At 42.4% G+C, this 13,899-nt stretch overlaps 1 protein-coding gene across 4 annotated transcripts in view; it reads left to right on the top strand.

The window, feature by feature from the left end:
• Positions 1 to 13,899, top strand: part of dlc1 (DLC1 Rho GTPase activating protein) — an 80,426-nt gene that overhangs the window by 53,267 nt on the left and 13,260 nt on the right. For 3 of the 4 annotated variants that reach the window (XM_069697518.1, XM_069697519.1, XM_069697520.1), the window contains 3 exons: positions 10,480 to 10,551; positions 12,133 to 12,214; positions 13,287 to 13,350. In XM_069697518.1, coding sequence (XP_069553619.1) covers positions 10,480 to 10,551; positions 12,133 to 12,214; positions 13,287 to 13,350 — 218 coding nt within the window. Of the gene's footprint in view, positions 1 to 3,803; positions 4,088 to 10,479; positions 10,552 to 12,132; positions 12,215 to 13,286; positions 13,351 to 13,899 lie in introns of those variants that run through there. The other variant, XM_069697522.1, reaches the window with a different exon arrangement.

Here is a 13,899-nt window from a genome sequence, read left to right as displayed (position 1 = left end):
TGCATCAGTAAGAGGCAGAGGACACATGCTTGTCATTGGAGATTCAGTTTCAAGAATAATGGCAGGTCTATAGATTCGAAATGAAAATGTTCAGCTAGCTTGCCTATGAATAAATGGACAAATAACACATTTTCATTGTAATAAATACAGAAATGCTCCTATCTTCCCTGCTAGTGGCCATTTAATGTCCAACCCACGGGTTGTGAAACACCTCTTTATGTCCCTATTATCTGAAATTCTCAACCACAATTGAAAAAAACTGTAAACTTGTGTTCAGTTATTTACATACACACATTTTACATGTTAGGATCTTTATTTCGGGAGGGCCGCCATGACCTTTGCCGACCCATAATTTGATTATCTCTTTTGTGAGTCTTTGTTGACACGGCCTTGGGTGTTTGTGTGTGTGTGTTGGACTGACACGTCCATCCGCTGACCCTCACTTGGCCTCGCTGTTTCGGCTTAGAAATGGCAGAAGAAGAAAGTGTAAACCCCAAGGCAAGCCCAGAGGAGAGGACTCTGAGGCTGAGAAAATCTTTCATCTCGATTCTGCATCTTTCTTTCAATTTTACTGTTTTCTGTCTTGAAATCTTACTATTGTTTTCATCTTATTTCTGCTTATCTATTTGATTAAAATCTTTTTAAAGTCATTCTTTTTGTCATTTTTAGAGCTTATTTGCTGTGTTTTCCTCTTTCAGCCACTCCCCTCTGTGTGTCTGGGTCAGAGGTGACACTGTAAAGTTTACAATTTACAAAAGCAGCTTCACTTAACAGTCCAGCAGCAAACAGGTGATGGGACATACAAGGACATTTTTATTCAAATTAAATGTTTATGGTGTGTTTTGTTTTCACACCTGGTTTCAAGTAATAATTTAAACCCTCATGAGACATGAGTACAATCCACTATGAAACACAAGATAATCCACTGAAACTTCCACACCTTAAAGTTAAAGGTTTTATTCCTTTTCTAAGGAATAGTTATATGTAATGCTGCCTCTAATCCCTCGTCTCTGTCTGCTGTAACACTGAAGCATATCCTCATTTCCTATCTTTTGTCCAAAGCCCTTATTATACTCCTGTGTTTTTGATCTGTATCTGAATCATAAACCAAACAAGCGTGTATAGACACTCTGAAGAGACACACTCATTTGCCCCAAAGCAACTGGCAGCAGTGGCAGTCTGCTAGTCTGATCTCTTTCTCTCTCTTTACCGCACACGTTCATGAACAGGCACTGGCCACAAGACAACTTGAGAGTGTGAACCGCCCCTCATCTCTGAGCAGGGTTGCTGACCCATCTCAGCCCCTTGGAGCTTTGGGTTGGGGTTTTGGATGCAGCCTCTGGGTGGTCGGGTTTTGTGTCTCAGGGATTTGGCCTTGTTTGGTAATCTCTCTTCATCTCTCCTTCCTCTCTTTGCTTCTCTCTCTTTCTATCATTATCCTCCATCTCTCGCCCTGGTTCTCTCTCGAACACACACTAAAAGACCATAATTATCTTTCTCCCTATCAAGTTACAGATTTAGATTTAAATCACATGAGATTTTCTTCAATTTATGAGTTCACAATAGCCTATATATTTCCGTTGACTCACTATTTTAATATTTATATACTGATGATAGCGCTTATCTGTTTGCATAGTTTGTATGCTTATGTTTTAGCACATTTAGGCTATCTCTTTGAGTAACGGCCTAAATGTGTCTGTAGCTTTCAGCACTGAAAGCTCCAAAGTATTGAAAGATGATGTTGGATGTTGTATCAGATTGGTAGTGATGTTCATTTAGTCTTTGATCAAATATTTCCTGATCATAATCAGGAGTCTTTTTCATAGTGCGATGAGGTTTTGTCACACTGATTGTGTAAGGGTTGTGTTTTGTTGGCATTGGCTTCACTTCCCATTGTTTTGGGTTTCCACATATACTATAGATATACTTTATTGATCCCACGAGACAAATTGTTGTGTTGTTGCAGCAAAATCAACAATAGAAATTCCAGAAATTGCTGCAACAGGCTGCCACTGTAATGGCGGCATCTTGACGTTCCAGACCAGATGCGAGTAGAAATGTGTTTAGAAATAATTGCAAAATGAACAATTGTTCCTCTTTTCAAATATGGAAGAGACAAAGTACACAAGTCAGCATAAAAAAATATTGTTATGATTTTTATCAGAAATTGGCATTGCATTAACTATATGTATATCATTTGTTTGCCTAAAAGTCAGCAGAAAAAGAAATGCGCAGTGGGCTGTGTCATCCTTACATCATGAACATACTCAGTTTGTTTGGAGTCAATCAGTCATCAATGAGGTCTAATTCTGTTTGACCTTTTTGAACAAGCCATGACACAACTGAAATAACAAAAAAATCCAAACAGACATTGTACATTTTGAAGGAATAGTGCCGCACAATAAGTATTGTTGACATCAATCACACATAGTATATACAGTAGCACATGAAAAATACATTATATTTTTGCAGGTTTTTGCAGAGACTCCCAACAGAGTCCTTTTAAAACAAACCATCAGTTCTAAATTTATGTTTATAAGTAAGAAAAAAGTGTGGAAGAATGGAAAAGTCTTAAATACGTTGCCTATGTTTTTTACGGAGGCCTTATGTCTATAGGACCCCACAAAAACATTCAACATTGGGACGAGACAAATACATATTTGGAAAAAGAAACATTATAGCCTCCTTTTGAGACTCAGGTATCAAAATACTTGTAGGCTACTGAAAACTGTTGGCAGAAAATTCCAAGTTATTCCCACGAGCTCATGCATTGGTTGCATATGAGGTGTGCCTCTGTTGGACAATATGACATGCTCTCTGGCAGGATCTTTTTTGGTTGAATCACTTGTGACTCCTCAGCTGAGACTGGTATAGCAGCCAACAACACTTTGTAGTTTGCCAGGATTTTCTGCATCATCCTTTCCCCCCTCTAGCAGTCCAAGCTTTGCATGACACGTATTTCCCTGCCACATGGTGCTCGTCTGGCTTTCCCTTTTTGCACCACCTCGAGTCTGTGAGTTACCATGGGAATAGCACGAGCTGACTGACGTAGTTGAGGAGATGTTGGAAAACTGAGGGGAAAAGTCCAGATAGAGGAGAACATTTTAAAAACTGTAGCTTGGTTTTGAAATAACCCATCATAAATAACTAATGTGTCCTTAGACCCGAACTGAATTTATTGCTTGAAATGTGTTGTTATTGCAGTCAATCTGAGTGTGGTGTACGCGCGCCAAGCGCGCCATAGACACGGGCGGGAGCAAAGGCATTACCATACCTGGAACAGTGGTCTTTTCATGGCACCACTTGCGCTTTTCAGACTAATCTCGCGTCACAAAAGAGCATCTCACAGTTGTCGCCACTCGTTTCTAATGATATGCAAACTGGTTACCAACCAACAGTCAAATGGGGAGTGGTAGACGCGCGACAGAACCACTTAAGTGAACACAGTGGACTCCTGGGGAGGCCAGTTAATCACTTTCAATTTTGTATAAACGTAATGTTTGTCAAATATATTTTATTAAAAGGTAAATTAAATTAAATCACACAATGTGTAACAGATGTTACCACATAGATCTCGTTGCAGTTTCTGTGTCCTAATTAGTGCGCTTTGACACACAATTATGATCGATGTAAATGTCTTCCCTGGACACGATGAGCTACTGAGGGTGACCTGAGTGAGTGTCTTCAGCTCCTTATCAGGTGGGGAGCAGCAGGGCGGGTGGGGGTGGAGCCACGGCAGACTTGCCCATTCCTAAAGCTTGAATCACACTACTCTCCATTCACATTCCTGCCTGGGACCGCTTCATTCAGGGACGCACAGTGTCGGCAGGATTTGAAGACTGTAGAATTATTTCTATCGCTGCTAAATCAAATTAAAAACATGGATTTACCGTCTTGCGCAACGCTCAGGGGACATTTGCAACCGACTGTAATTTAAGTTTCCTGCGCTCTGGATTTATCATGCGGACTTGGTCCTAACTGTGGAGTTGATTTGACTGGACGGTGGTAACCTGCCGAGGAGCGGTCAGGAGTGCGGTTATATGGTGAAGTTGGTCGCAACCCAGACATTGGAAAATGATCCTTACACGTAAGTAATTTCATTCATCCAGGCTTAATGTTGTGAATGAATTATTTTTGGATGGTTTTCAGTTTATTTTTATTTTTTAATTGTCCATACATTCAAAGCTGTTTCCTGTTTATCCAGGAGATTCAGAGCTCTGGTTTGGATATTCTAAGCAGCAGCCAACAATGTGTTTATTTGAATCTATCTAAAGTTCTGGACTTTTGCCGGAATTTTGCCTCCATATAAAACATTCCTTAAATCGTCTTTGAGGCACAACGCTGCAGGCTGTCAGATAAGAAATCTCCCCGCTTGTCACGTAGGCTACACTCCGCGTCCCCACTCCTGCTCACAATTCTCAAAATGCGTAACTTGGGAAAAGTACACGTTAAACAAAACCCGGGAGCATTCTGTGAGGGAAGCTCTCCACACTTGATAAAAAATCTTGTGTAAAATCTCTTCTATGCACAGAGTCCATGGAATCTCCCAGCAGAGCGGCGTTTACTTGATGTATAGGATTGGATTAAATGAAACTTGAGGGGAAACAAGGTCTTGAACTGGAATGTTCAGTCTAAATCGTATTTAGTGTATTTTCAGATTATCCGAAGGTATAGTACAAAGTCCGCGACACTTCTGCCATCTCAGTGCGTCCAGTGTGTTTAACTGCCTGCGCCTTTTGCCTGACTGCCGACCTTTTGCGAGTGGGGTAGTTCGAGGGGATGTGTTGTGGCTGTCTAAAATCCTGTTTTCAACTCTGTTCTGGCAGGCTTGATTTGTGGGCTTTGGCCCTTTGTCATTCAATAGTTTGTTCCAGCACATGGTTTTTTTATCAGGTCTGGAACAGATAAGAGCTCAGAGAGGTTCAGTTCAGCCATAAAACCATTAACAACGTGCTCCATACACCCATGCACATCCAGCCATCATGATGTAAGCTGAATGAACATTACTTATAGTTACTACTAACCTGGAGCTACTATAACACTGACACCATACTTCCACACGCACACTCATGGCAACAGAAGAGGGATCCAGTCACAGAAATAACAGGAATAACACTGGTTCTTCCTTTCTTTTACTTATAAATGGGATGAGACAGTTTAGTAGGTGTTTGGGGCTGTTCTGTGAGAAGAGCAAATGAAGGAAGCACGCTTCATCTGCATGCTCTGTGAAACAGGAAGTGAGCTGAGGCCTTATCTGAAAGATTTACATCCAGCTGGTTTCTTCATGTCCTGTGAGGAGACACATGTTCATTTTTGCTCTCACCTTCCTTGTGCTGAGGGTACCGGGCTGTCCTGGGATCTGATTGTTAATGGCTTGTTATCCTGGCAGGTAAGCTGTCATTTGGCTGTGGAAACCTTATCAGAGGGTTTGAATATGCCTGGTCACCTGATCCAGGGCCAGAGCCCTCCTGTGAGCGTAAATCTGTCGTCAGGAGGGGCACAGGGGCCTTTTGGGTTAGCCCTGCGATGATCCATATGGGCCAGCTGTGTGTTTGCATGTGTGTGTTGGTGGATCTGTTCCTCCATGCCTTCATGCCTGCGCCAGCCGGTGGTAGATAACTGGAATGGACCATGGTAGTAACTTCATTATTCTTTTGTGTGTGTGTGTGTGTGTGTGTGTGTGTGTGTGTGTGTGTGTGAGAGAGAGAGAGAGAGAGAGAGAGGGCTAGAGCTTGAGGTCAGCCAGATGGTCATATTCCTGGCACCGTATCACTTTAGCTAACAGCCAGACCCTCTCTGCAAGCACCAGCTGTCTCTGCAGTGGAATCAAAAAACATGATACCCATCAGGAAAAAAAAAAATCTGTTATCAACCATCTTTGCATTCCAGTACTGGAGCATAGGAGGGATTTTGTATTGGTCACGCTGAAAAAGCTGTTATCTCCAGCTGTTCTGGGTGTTTTCATACCTACACCAGTTGAGATTGTGGTCAGTCATTAAATAGTTTAGATCATGATTGATTGAATCAAAAACATGCTCTGCAAGTCCATGAACACACCAGGAGCTCCTCGTCGTCATTGCTGAGGTGATGGATGAAACCTGGCAGCATTCAGGCTCCTGGCTTTGCGTGCTGCAGATTACAGCTGAGCCACAAAGTCCGGCCTGTTTCATCACATCACCTGTCTAGACCCACTTTGCAGCTCCTTCAGAATGACCCACTCAGAGCTGGAGTTGATAAGAACCTCGTGACTGCCTCCTGGGTTGTTTTACAGTCGGCACTTCGAGACCCAGCAATGATCGGGTAATTCCAGATAAGCCGTCTCAATTCACAACAGTTGTTGGCCAAGCATTCTTCTCAATCTGCCTGCTTCAAAGACCCAAATGTCAGAGATAACTGTTCAGACTCTTGACCTCCAGTTTGCCGTTGCAGAGCCTTTGAGGTGGGGAGCAGCATCCTTTGTTTTCTGTAGCTGCTGACAAACTCCCACTGGAGCTGAGCATTCAGAGCCAGACCCTGTTACCTCCTGCGATGCAGGGAAGCTGTGGCCGGCAATTGTGAGAATTTCCTGCCACCGGAAGGGAGAGAAGAGGCAAGCAGGGTTGAATTAAGCAGACACAGTGTAGCAGATGAGAGCAAGGGGGGGGGAGCAAAGGAAAGACCACGATGGGTAATTTTAGAAGTTGTGATCTGGCTGGCAGTGGGTGAAGCTTTACTCTGACTAGCTGCTCACCTGATGAGCTTTTGACCAAAGTCTAGAAGAAAAGCCATACATGATCCATATGAAATCTCTATAAGCATCGGTTTGGCTTTTATGAGTCGTGTTAATCTGAAGATAATGATTGTCATCTTTCTTTCCCACTGAGAGAGTGTGTCTCCCTGTGTTTTTGCTCATTCACATCAGCCAGAACTAATGTGAGGCTAACTTTAATTCGAGCTCAGAGGATGTCTCTCAGTTTCTGTCCAGAAAAATACATTTACTGTTGATTATAAATCAGCATATGTAACATTTATTTGATGTAATTGTTGTCTAAAGGCAGCCAGTTCAGCTTTAGCCACATCCTGTGTGACCCCCGTCAGCAGGACAATCTGGTCTGGTCTAAACTTACAAATCTTTCCAAATGCCAGTTTGTTTATCTGTCTATCTCCATCCAACCTTGCAGCAACTAGTGATGTTAAAACTATGATCAAACCGGAAAAGGGTTTGCATAAGGTTATCCTTTGCTGTTAAGAAATTATACACTGATGATATCTTCTGTTGCTCCAAATGCTCATGGCCTAAAGTGACTGGGGTAAAAATGTCCGACAGAGTCTTTGTGGGCTGGTGTGCAACTATAATTATCTGCACTTGCATGTTAAAAAAAATAAATAAATCTAAACATGAAAAGGAATGTGTACTGAATGTGCTGCTCCAGAAATTATACTGCACATAATGAAATGTTTGCCAGGACTTGGAGGGCTTTCATTGGCTTTGAAACTGACTCTGTTATCTGTTGTACTTCAGCCAACTAGGCACACACAGACTAAACACTACCTTCATTATCAAGGGGATGAAACTCACTTTTCTACATGAGGTTAACTCGTTGATTGACCTTTTGTTGCCGTCATATTTAAGTTCTAAGCACGTGCTGTCAGAGATTTGTCATGTACGGCTTTATAGCCATCTTTAACCATGAGGGCGTTTGGTAAACACATACAATCACCGGAGCCAGTGTTTGTCTTGGCTGCCTTGCTGCCTATTATCTGGCCAGGAACAAATGAAGGCAGGGCCTGAACAGCCAAGTGGTCAGTAGCCACCGCTCTGCTCTCTTCCTGTGAGGGAAGCAGGAAGAGGAAGTGAGGTAGTTCCCTGGTGAGGGCTGGTGAACTGGGGTGAAAAGTGAGGGAAGAGAAAAACATAAAACATACCCTTCAATCTCAAGTTATTGAAGCAAACACAAATGTAAAGGATTGGGCCGGGTGTTGTATGATGACATTTTGATGACTGGAATGTTCTTGTTAACTCCTTTTGCTTTGTTGATACATGTTTTTTTTTTCTTATTCTTATGCATGTATGTATGTGTGTGCAGCTCCATTGTTAGGTTGTTTGTGCCAGGTGCCGCATGCCCCTGTCCACTTCCTGCAGACAAACAAAAGCCATAAAAATATTCTTGCTTCACCCTGAACGGAGACACAATGTGGTGCGATGACAAATATTATTCAGTCTGATTCCTCTGCGTGGTGAATGCTGGTGTCATTATTTTGTTTCCTCGCCACACTGAGTTCACATTATGTCACTGTAAAGTTGATTTGACACACATTCTAGCCCAATGGGGTGTGTCGCTGGATAGCCTCCCACCAAAGGCACTTATTGGATCCCGTGGCTCTTTTTATGGGATTTGGGGGGTGGAAAGCTAACCATGTGTTTGTATGTCTAATTTGCATTTCAATAGCTTTACTGTCTTTTGAGTGGTTTGTCTTTAAACATGAGGTTGGTCTCTGCAAACACACACACACACACACACACACACACACACACACACACACACACACACACACACACACACACACACACACACACACACACACACACACACACACACACACACACACACACTGATACATATGCAAGCACAAGAATCTCCCGCCCTAAGCAGTGCAGGCTCACAAGAATATTAGTATAATTACATTTGGGTTCCTAAGTACCTCTGGGTTCACTACACTCCAAAAATACCAGGCTAAACACACATACACACTCAAACACACCAAGAAATGCCATTTCACATCCACAAGGAAAGTTAGAGCTAGTTTGTCAATGAAAATAATGGTGAAACATAGTTGTTAATGTTATATTTGACACTTCAGTGTTCACGGTGTTGCAGTAGTTGCTTGAGGAGCCGCTGGCCCCTGCAGTGGCAGAGGGGAGACCCTTTCTTGGTCGTGTCACACCTTGTTGTTAGTGGGTTTGTCTGCCATCTGGGCTTGTTGTTGGTATGTAAATGCTGGTATATTGTTTACCAGACCCATCACAGCAACTGTCTGCTTTTGGACTCTGTCTGTCTAGACAGTATTTTATGGAAAACATTTCTTTTGTCATTTAAAAGAAATTCAGTTCTGAGTTGCTATTGTTTCATTTGTTTCCCATTATTTAATACACACTAATCTCAGTATTATCCCCAAAGATAAAGTCTCTTTTTTTTAGGCATAACAATTTTCTTGTTCTTGAGCTTAAGGGGGAAAAAAAATAACAATTGGTGTAATTTAGCTTTGTAATGAGGTGGAACCTCTTAACTGACGATTTAAAGATAAAATACTCTTGACTTGCCATCTCTTTCTTTACTGGTGGCTACTATTAGTTAAATCACACAAAGCCAAACATATGGGCTCCTAATATAACTGTAACAAACAAAGAGTTTGAAATAAAAACGTGTAACTGTCCTTCCAGGATTTAAGACTTCACCCACAGTTATTGCATTGTCAAGTATTTCACCTCCATGTCTCCCAGTCATTCTACAGTATGTTGGCACTTGCATCCATAGCTTAGCAGTGTATTTTCCCTCCTTTGTCCTGTTAGTTTTGTTAACAAGTTTTTCTCAAGGTTGTGCTACATTTGTATGTGCTGTCACTCCACTAAAGAGGACATTGTAAAATCAGCTCCTTCAGGCCTTGAGAGGTGTTTCTATCTCCTCTCTTCAAACTGCTGGTGGTGAAGGGAATTGAAGCACTTGAGGAGCCCGAAGTGCGGGCAGCCATTTGGCATATGTCATCTAAAGGGCTTTCGCAGATAATTGGGAGATGTCTCCATGGTTCCTCTGACACACTGTGAACATCAACATTCAGTCATAGTCCTTAGCATAAGAAGCCCAAATGTCACACTTTGTGTTCAAAGGGAGTTATGAAAGAGTTTGTTGGTCAGAGTTGGTAAAGTGTTGTGAACATGTTGGACTACAGACCTACAGACATATTAACCAACAGAGGTTCCTTAGGCTTGTGGTCAACACAGACACAGGCCTTTTGAAAAGGTAGAAAAAAAGTCTCACACTGACATACTACTGGCATGTCAATGGGACCAGTTGTCATATGTGAATAGGCTCTGCAGCAGTTTCTATCCGAGATGTCTGCGTAAACAACAAAGACCACTGCCTTACCTGGTTAAGGAGCTTAAGTGGTTCACCCTTGGCGTGTGAGGGGGTTAACACAATTTGCACGATTGATGCTTTGAGCCTTAGCTTTAGCTTTAGAGGCATGTGAGTGGAGAGTGGCCAAGTGTGAGATAGCTAAAAAGGTCAAGGAGATGATGTTTGATAAGCTGCCAGCATGCTGCAGTGGTCAGTTCCAAAGTTTTGTCTCACAGTGATGTTTTGACAGAATAACTTTTGCAAAGGTTGTTTAATTTACCCTTTAGTGATAATAAATAGCCTTTGCACACTGTTTGGTTTAATTTGTGAAGAGTCTTCCTCAGCACCTAACACGCTTTTTTACTTTTACTTTTTTCCTCTGTAGAGATCGAAGCTAAAGAGGCCTGTACCTGGCTCCGGGCTGCGGGTTTCCCTCAGTACGCCCAGCTTTATGAAGGTAAGAAACATAGGACACACCTCAAAACAGGTACAAAACAGATTAGAGGTTTTGGTGTGACAAGCTAGAAATGATTGTATAATAAGTTGTACAAGTTAAATTGTGAGTTAGACATCAAAAGCTGTTTATTTCACCACCATCCCCCCAAAAAATACATCAGTTTCTGTCCTTCTGCTGAACTAAAACACATTGAAATCATCCAAATACAAAATATTTGGCATAATTTAACTTATATCAAATGAATGCGGAAACTTTTTAATGTCATTCTATTTTAATTGTACACTATGCTCACCCTCCTATGTCTTTTGTCAGCAACACAAAACACCAACATGCACACTTGTGCCTGTGCATGCATACACACCACACACAGCATTACATTTCTGAGGAGTGAGGGGGGGGGGGTTGAAGCCGTACAGCCCTCAGCACACTGCTATATTCCAAACATTAACTATGTTATGATTATAATGTAACTAATATAGTTACTCTTTGGGATCAAACAATATTTTATTTCTCCCCTCTAAAGTTACTCATACAATGACAAATGGTTGAATGCTACGCCTGACCTTTGAGGTTTAAATACACACTCACCAAAATACATCAAACATTCTTTACACTCCATGTAGCTACTCTTTACTATACTATGGCATACCCTGGGCATGCCAGTTGCCTTTATGTAATTACGGGATGTTGAAAGCAGGACCAAGCTGCCATTGTCAGCAGGTCATTGCCTGTTTCCACTTAACCGTGAAGAGTTTCCTATCGGAACGGAGCATTCATTGTGTCTCTGTACAGGTGATGATACCTTCTATACATACATAAAGGGCAACACAAAAAAAGTGCAAAACAGTCAATCAGTGTGCAGATGTTTTACCGTAGCCGCCCTCAGCCGTCTCCACACCGAGGAGGAATCTCTGTGTTGACACAATTTTCCCTCCCTTGTATCCATGGGGGAATCTGCAGTGTCTGTGCTGTCAAGACTATCGTCCCACTGAAGATAAGCAGCCTGATGGGCCTGTTTCAGTACAGTATGTTAAAGGTGCTAGCCTCCAAGTAGTAGCATTCTCTTTTTTTAGTCATCATTGCCCCTTTAGATGCAAGATTCCCAAATTTGTTTGGGTCAAAACATTCCTGCAACATTTTAGTATCTGTCCCCCAATCCTTAGCATCTTTATTTTTAAGGCACTTTACCAGTGCAGTGAACGGGGAACAAGTGATCCTGTTATTGAGGTAGACCAGAGAGAAAGAACAAGAAGCAGAAAAGGAAGTGGGACCTCTGAGCAGTGGTGGAGTACCTATTGTCATTCTTCAATCAATCCCCTGTTCTCTCCCCTGCGCTCCATATCCCCCATGCCTGCCAGCTCTGAAAGCTGCAGCTGTGTTTGTTTGGTCGGCTAAGACACTACTTCCTCTTTTAGCTTTTCATCAAGGCTGTATGGATGGGAAGGAGGGGCAGAAGGTGGGTGTTTGAGTGGGTAGGTGTGTTTTAGGTTAGGGGTTGTATCTTTAGGTTTATCTGAACACATTGATCCAATCAATGGCAGGCAGATGCCCACACTAACCCGCCTGTCTCTCTCTGTTTAGATGTCCAGTTTCCCATTGACATTTCTTCAGTCACAAGAGACCACGACTTCCTGGATCGGGATGCTATTGAGGCTCTCTGCAGGTGAGTCATACTGAACTTTCATATGTATTTTCTCCTTCTTTTCATGGTCTGTGCAGGTATTCTTCCTGTTCCTTTCCTTCTTTTCTGTACTATCTCTTGTTTTCCCTCAAACTAAACCATAAGGGCATGACTTCAAAAGGAGGCATGCTTTGGAAAGTTACAGATGAGATAAAAGAATCACACGATAAGCACCTTGTTTCACTATGTCCCTACCTTCCTCTCTATTTATTTTCTCCTCTCTTTGAGGCTGACTCATTAGAGTCCTTTGTATCTTCCTGCCAAGCTCATATCTCACTCCTACTTCTCTGTGCTGGATGCTAAAGTCACGCAATGCTCTTTTCTTTTTTTGCTAAAGCAAGTTTTAAAGCTTTGAAGTTTCACCTCTTTTGCATTGGTTTATGTATATGAAAAGAGCTATATAGAGAAGACCAGGTTTGCATTTTAATTAGTGTCCCTGCTATAATAGTTAGCATTTGAGAAGGAGCCTAAAGGCTTTTTAATGGAGTCAGCTCCTTCATCAAATTCTTACTTTCAGTAATAAACCACAGCAGGTGTCCCTCCATACATCTGGAAGCTATCATCTCTGTGTCTCATCTCTTGGCAGCCTCTCACCCCTTCCCCACAGCCCCAACTATCCTTCAGTCCCCATCACTTCATCTCTCCATTGTTACATGATATGCTCTAAGAGCTCTCCAGAGGGTGGACCCCACCACCACCTCCCTTCGCTCCCCTTCTCCAGGTGGCTGCTTGGGGGGGAGGGGGGGGGTAAGCTTTCTGTCCCCTCCCCAGGTTTTCACCACTCCAGCAGATTTCATTCTTCCGGCTCTCTCCTTTTCCGTCTCCCTCTCATTCTCTTCCTGTTCATGCAGGGATTATCCTTCAGCAGCTCATTAGCCCGACTGAGCTCCCCCTCTGTCTTTCTCTTCCACTGTTCTGTTTTTGTCTCATTTCATCCCTTCTTCCGTTACACATCCTCTCTGTGTCAAAAGTTTTGTTTTAGTGAAAGTGAAGAGCTCAGAATACAGCCCATTTATTTTTAAATGTAACCAATTTTGTGTGTTTGTGTATGCAGGAGACTGAACACCCTCAACAAGTGCGCTCTAATGAGACTGGAGATATCACCGCAAAGAAAAAGAGTAAGTGCTCACTCACACTTGGACATGCCCTACTCTCTAAAAAAAAAAGTCCCTTTGCACACCTCCTCATTCACAATTACATTTCCTCACCTCAACTATCAGTTCACCCTTAGCCACAGGGCAAACCTGTGTTTTCTCTCATCTTCTTTAATGAGAAGGCACCTGTTGGGTTTATTTCTATATCAAGTGGGCTGTGAGGACCCTAAGGGGAGGGAGGATAGCTTTAATGTCTAAATGAAGGGGTTGCATTCTACAGGACCTCCCCCACTTAAAGTATGCTCACCTTCTTTTCTCGTATATGGCCTCACACTGCAGGCTCACGTACAAGGATTTAGAACGCTGCTTTTCTGATACTCTTGCAGCAACGAGCCATTATACAGCTCTTGCACGCGAGCTGATTGCGGTGGTATAGTAAGAAGTGTTTTTTGTTTTTTTTAGAGAAAGTTCCCTCACATTAAAGCAGTCTTAAATTTCTCTTTCAAGAAAGCCAGCCTCTTGAAAAATGTTCCTCCTCTTTGAAGAAAGGAGGATAATTCTGTAAAAATCCCA

This window comes from Brachyistius frenatus, unplaced genomic scaffold, assembly GCF_029030835.1.
Source record: "Brachyistius frenatus isolate BFR_SWC_R1_liver_20210118 unplaced genomic scaffold, ASM2903083v1 Contig_23, whole genome shotgun sequence".
NCBI classification, from domain to species: domain Eukaryota; kingdom Metazoa; phylum Chordata; class Actinopteri; family Embiotocidae; genus Brachyistius; species Brachyistius frenatus.
The sequence above is the reverse complement of the archived record's forward strand: the minus strand, read 5'-3'. Positions and strand labels throughout refer to the sequence as shown.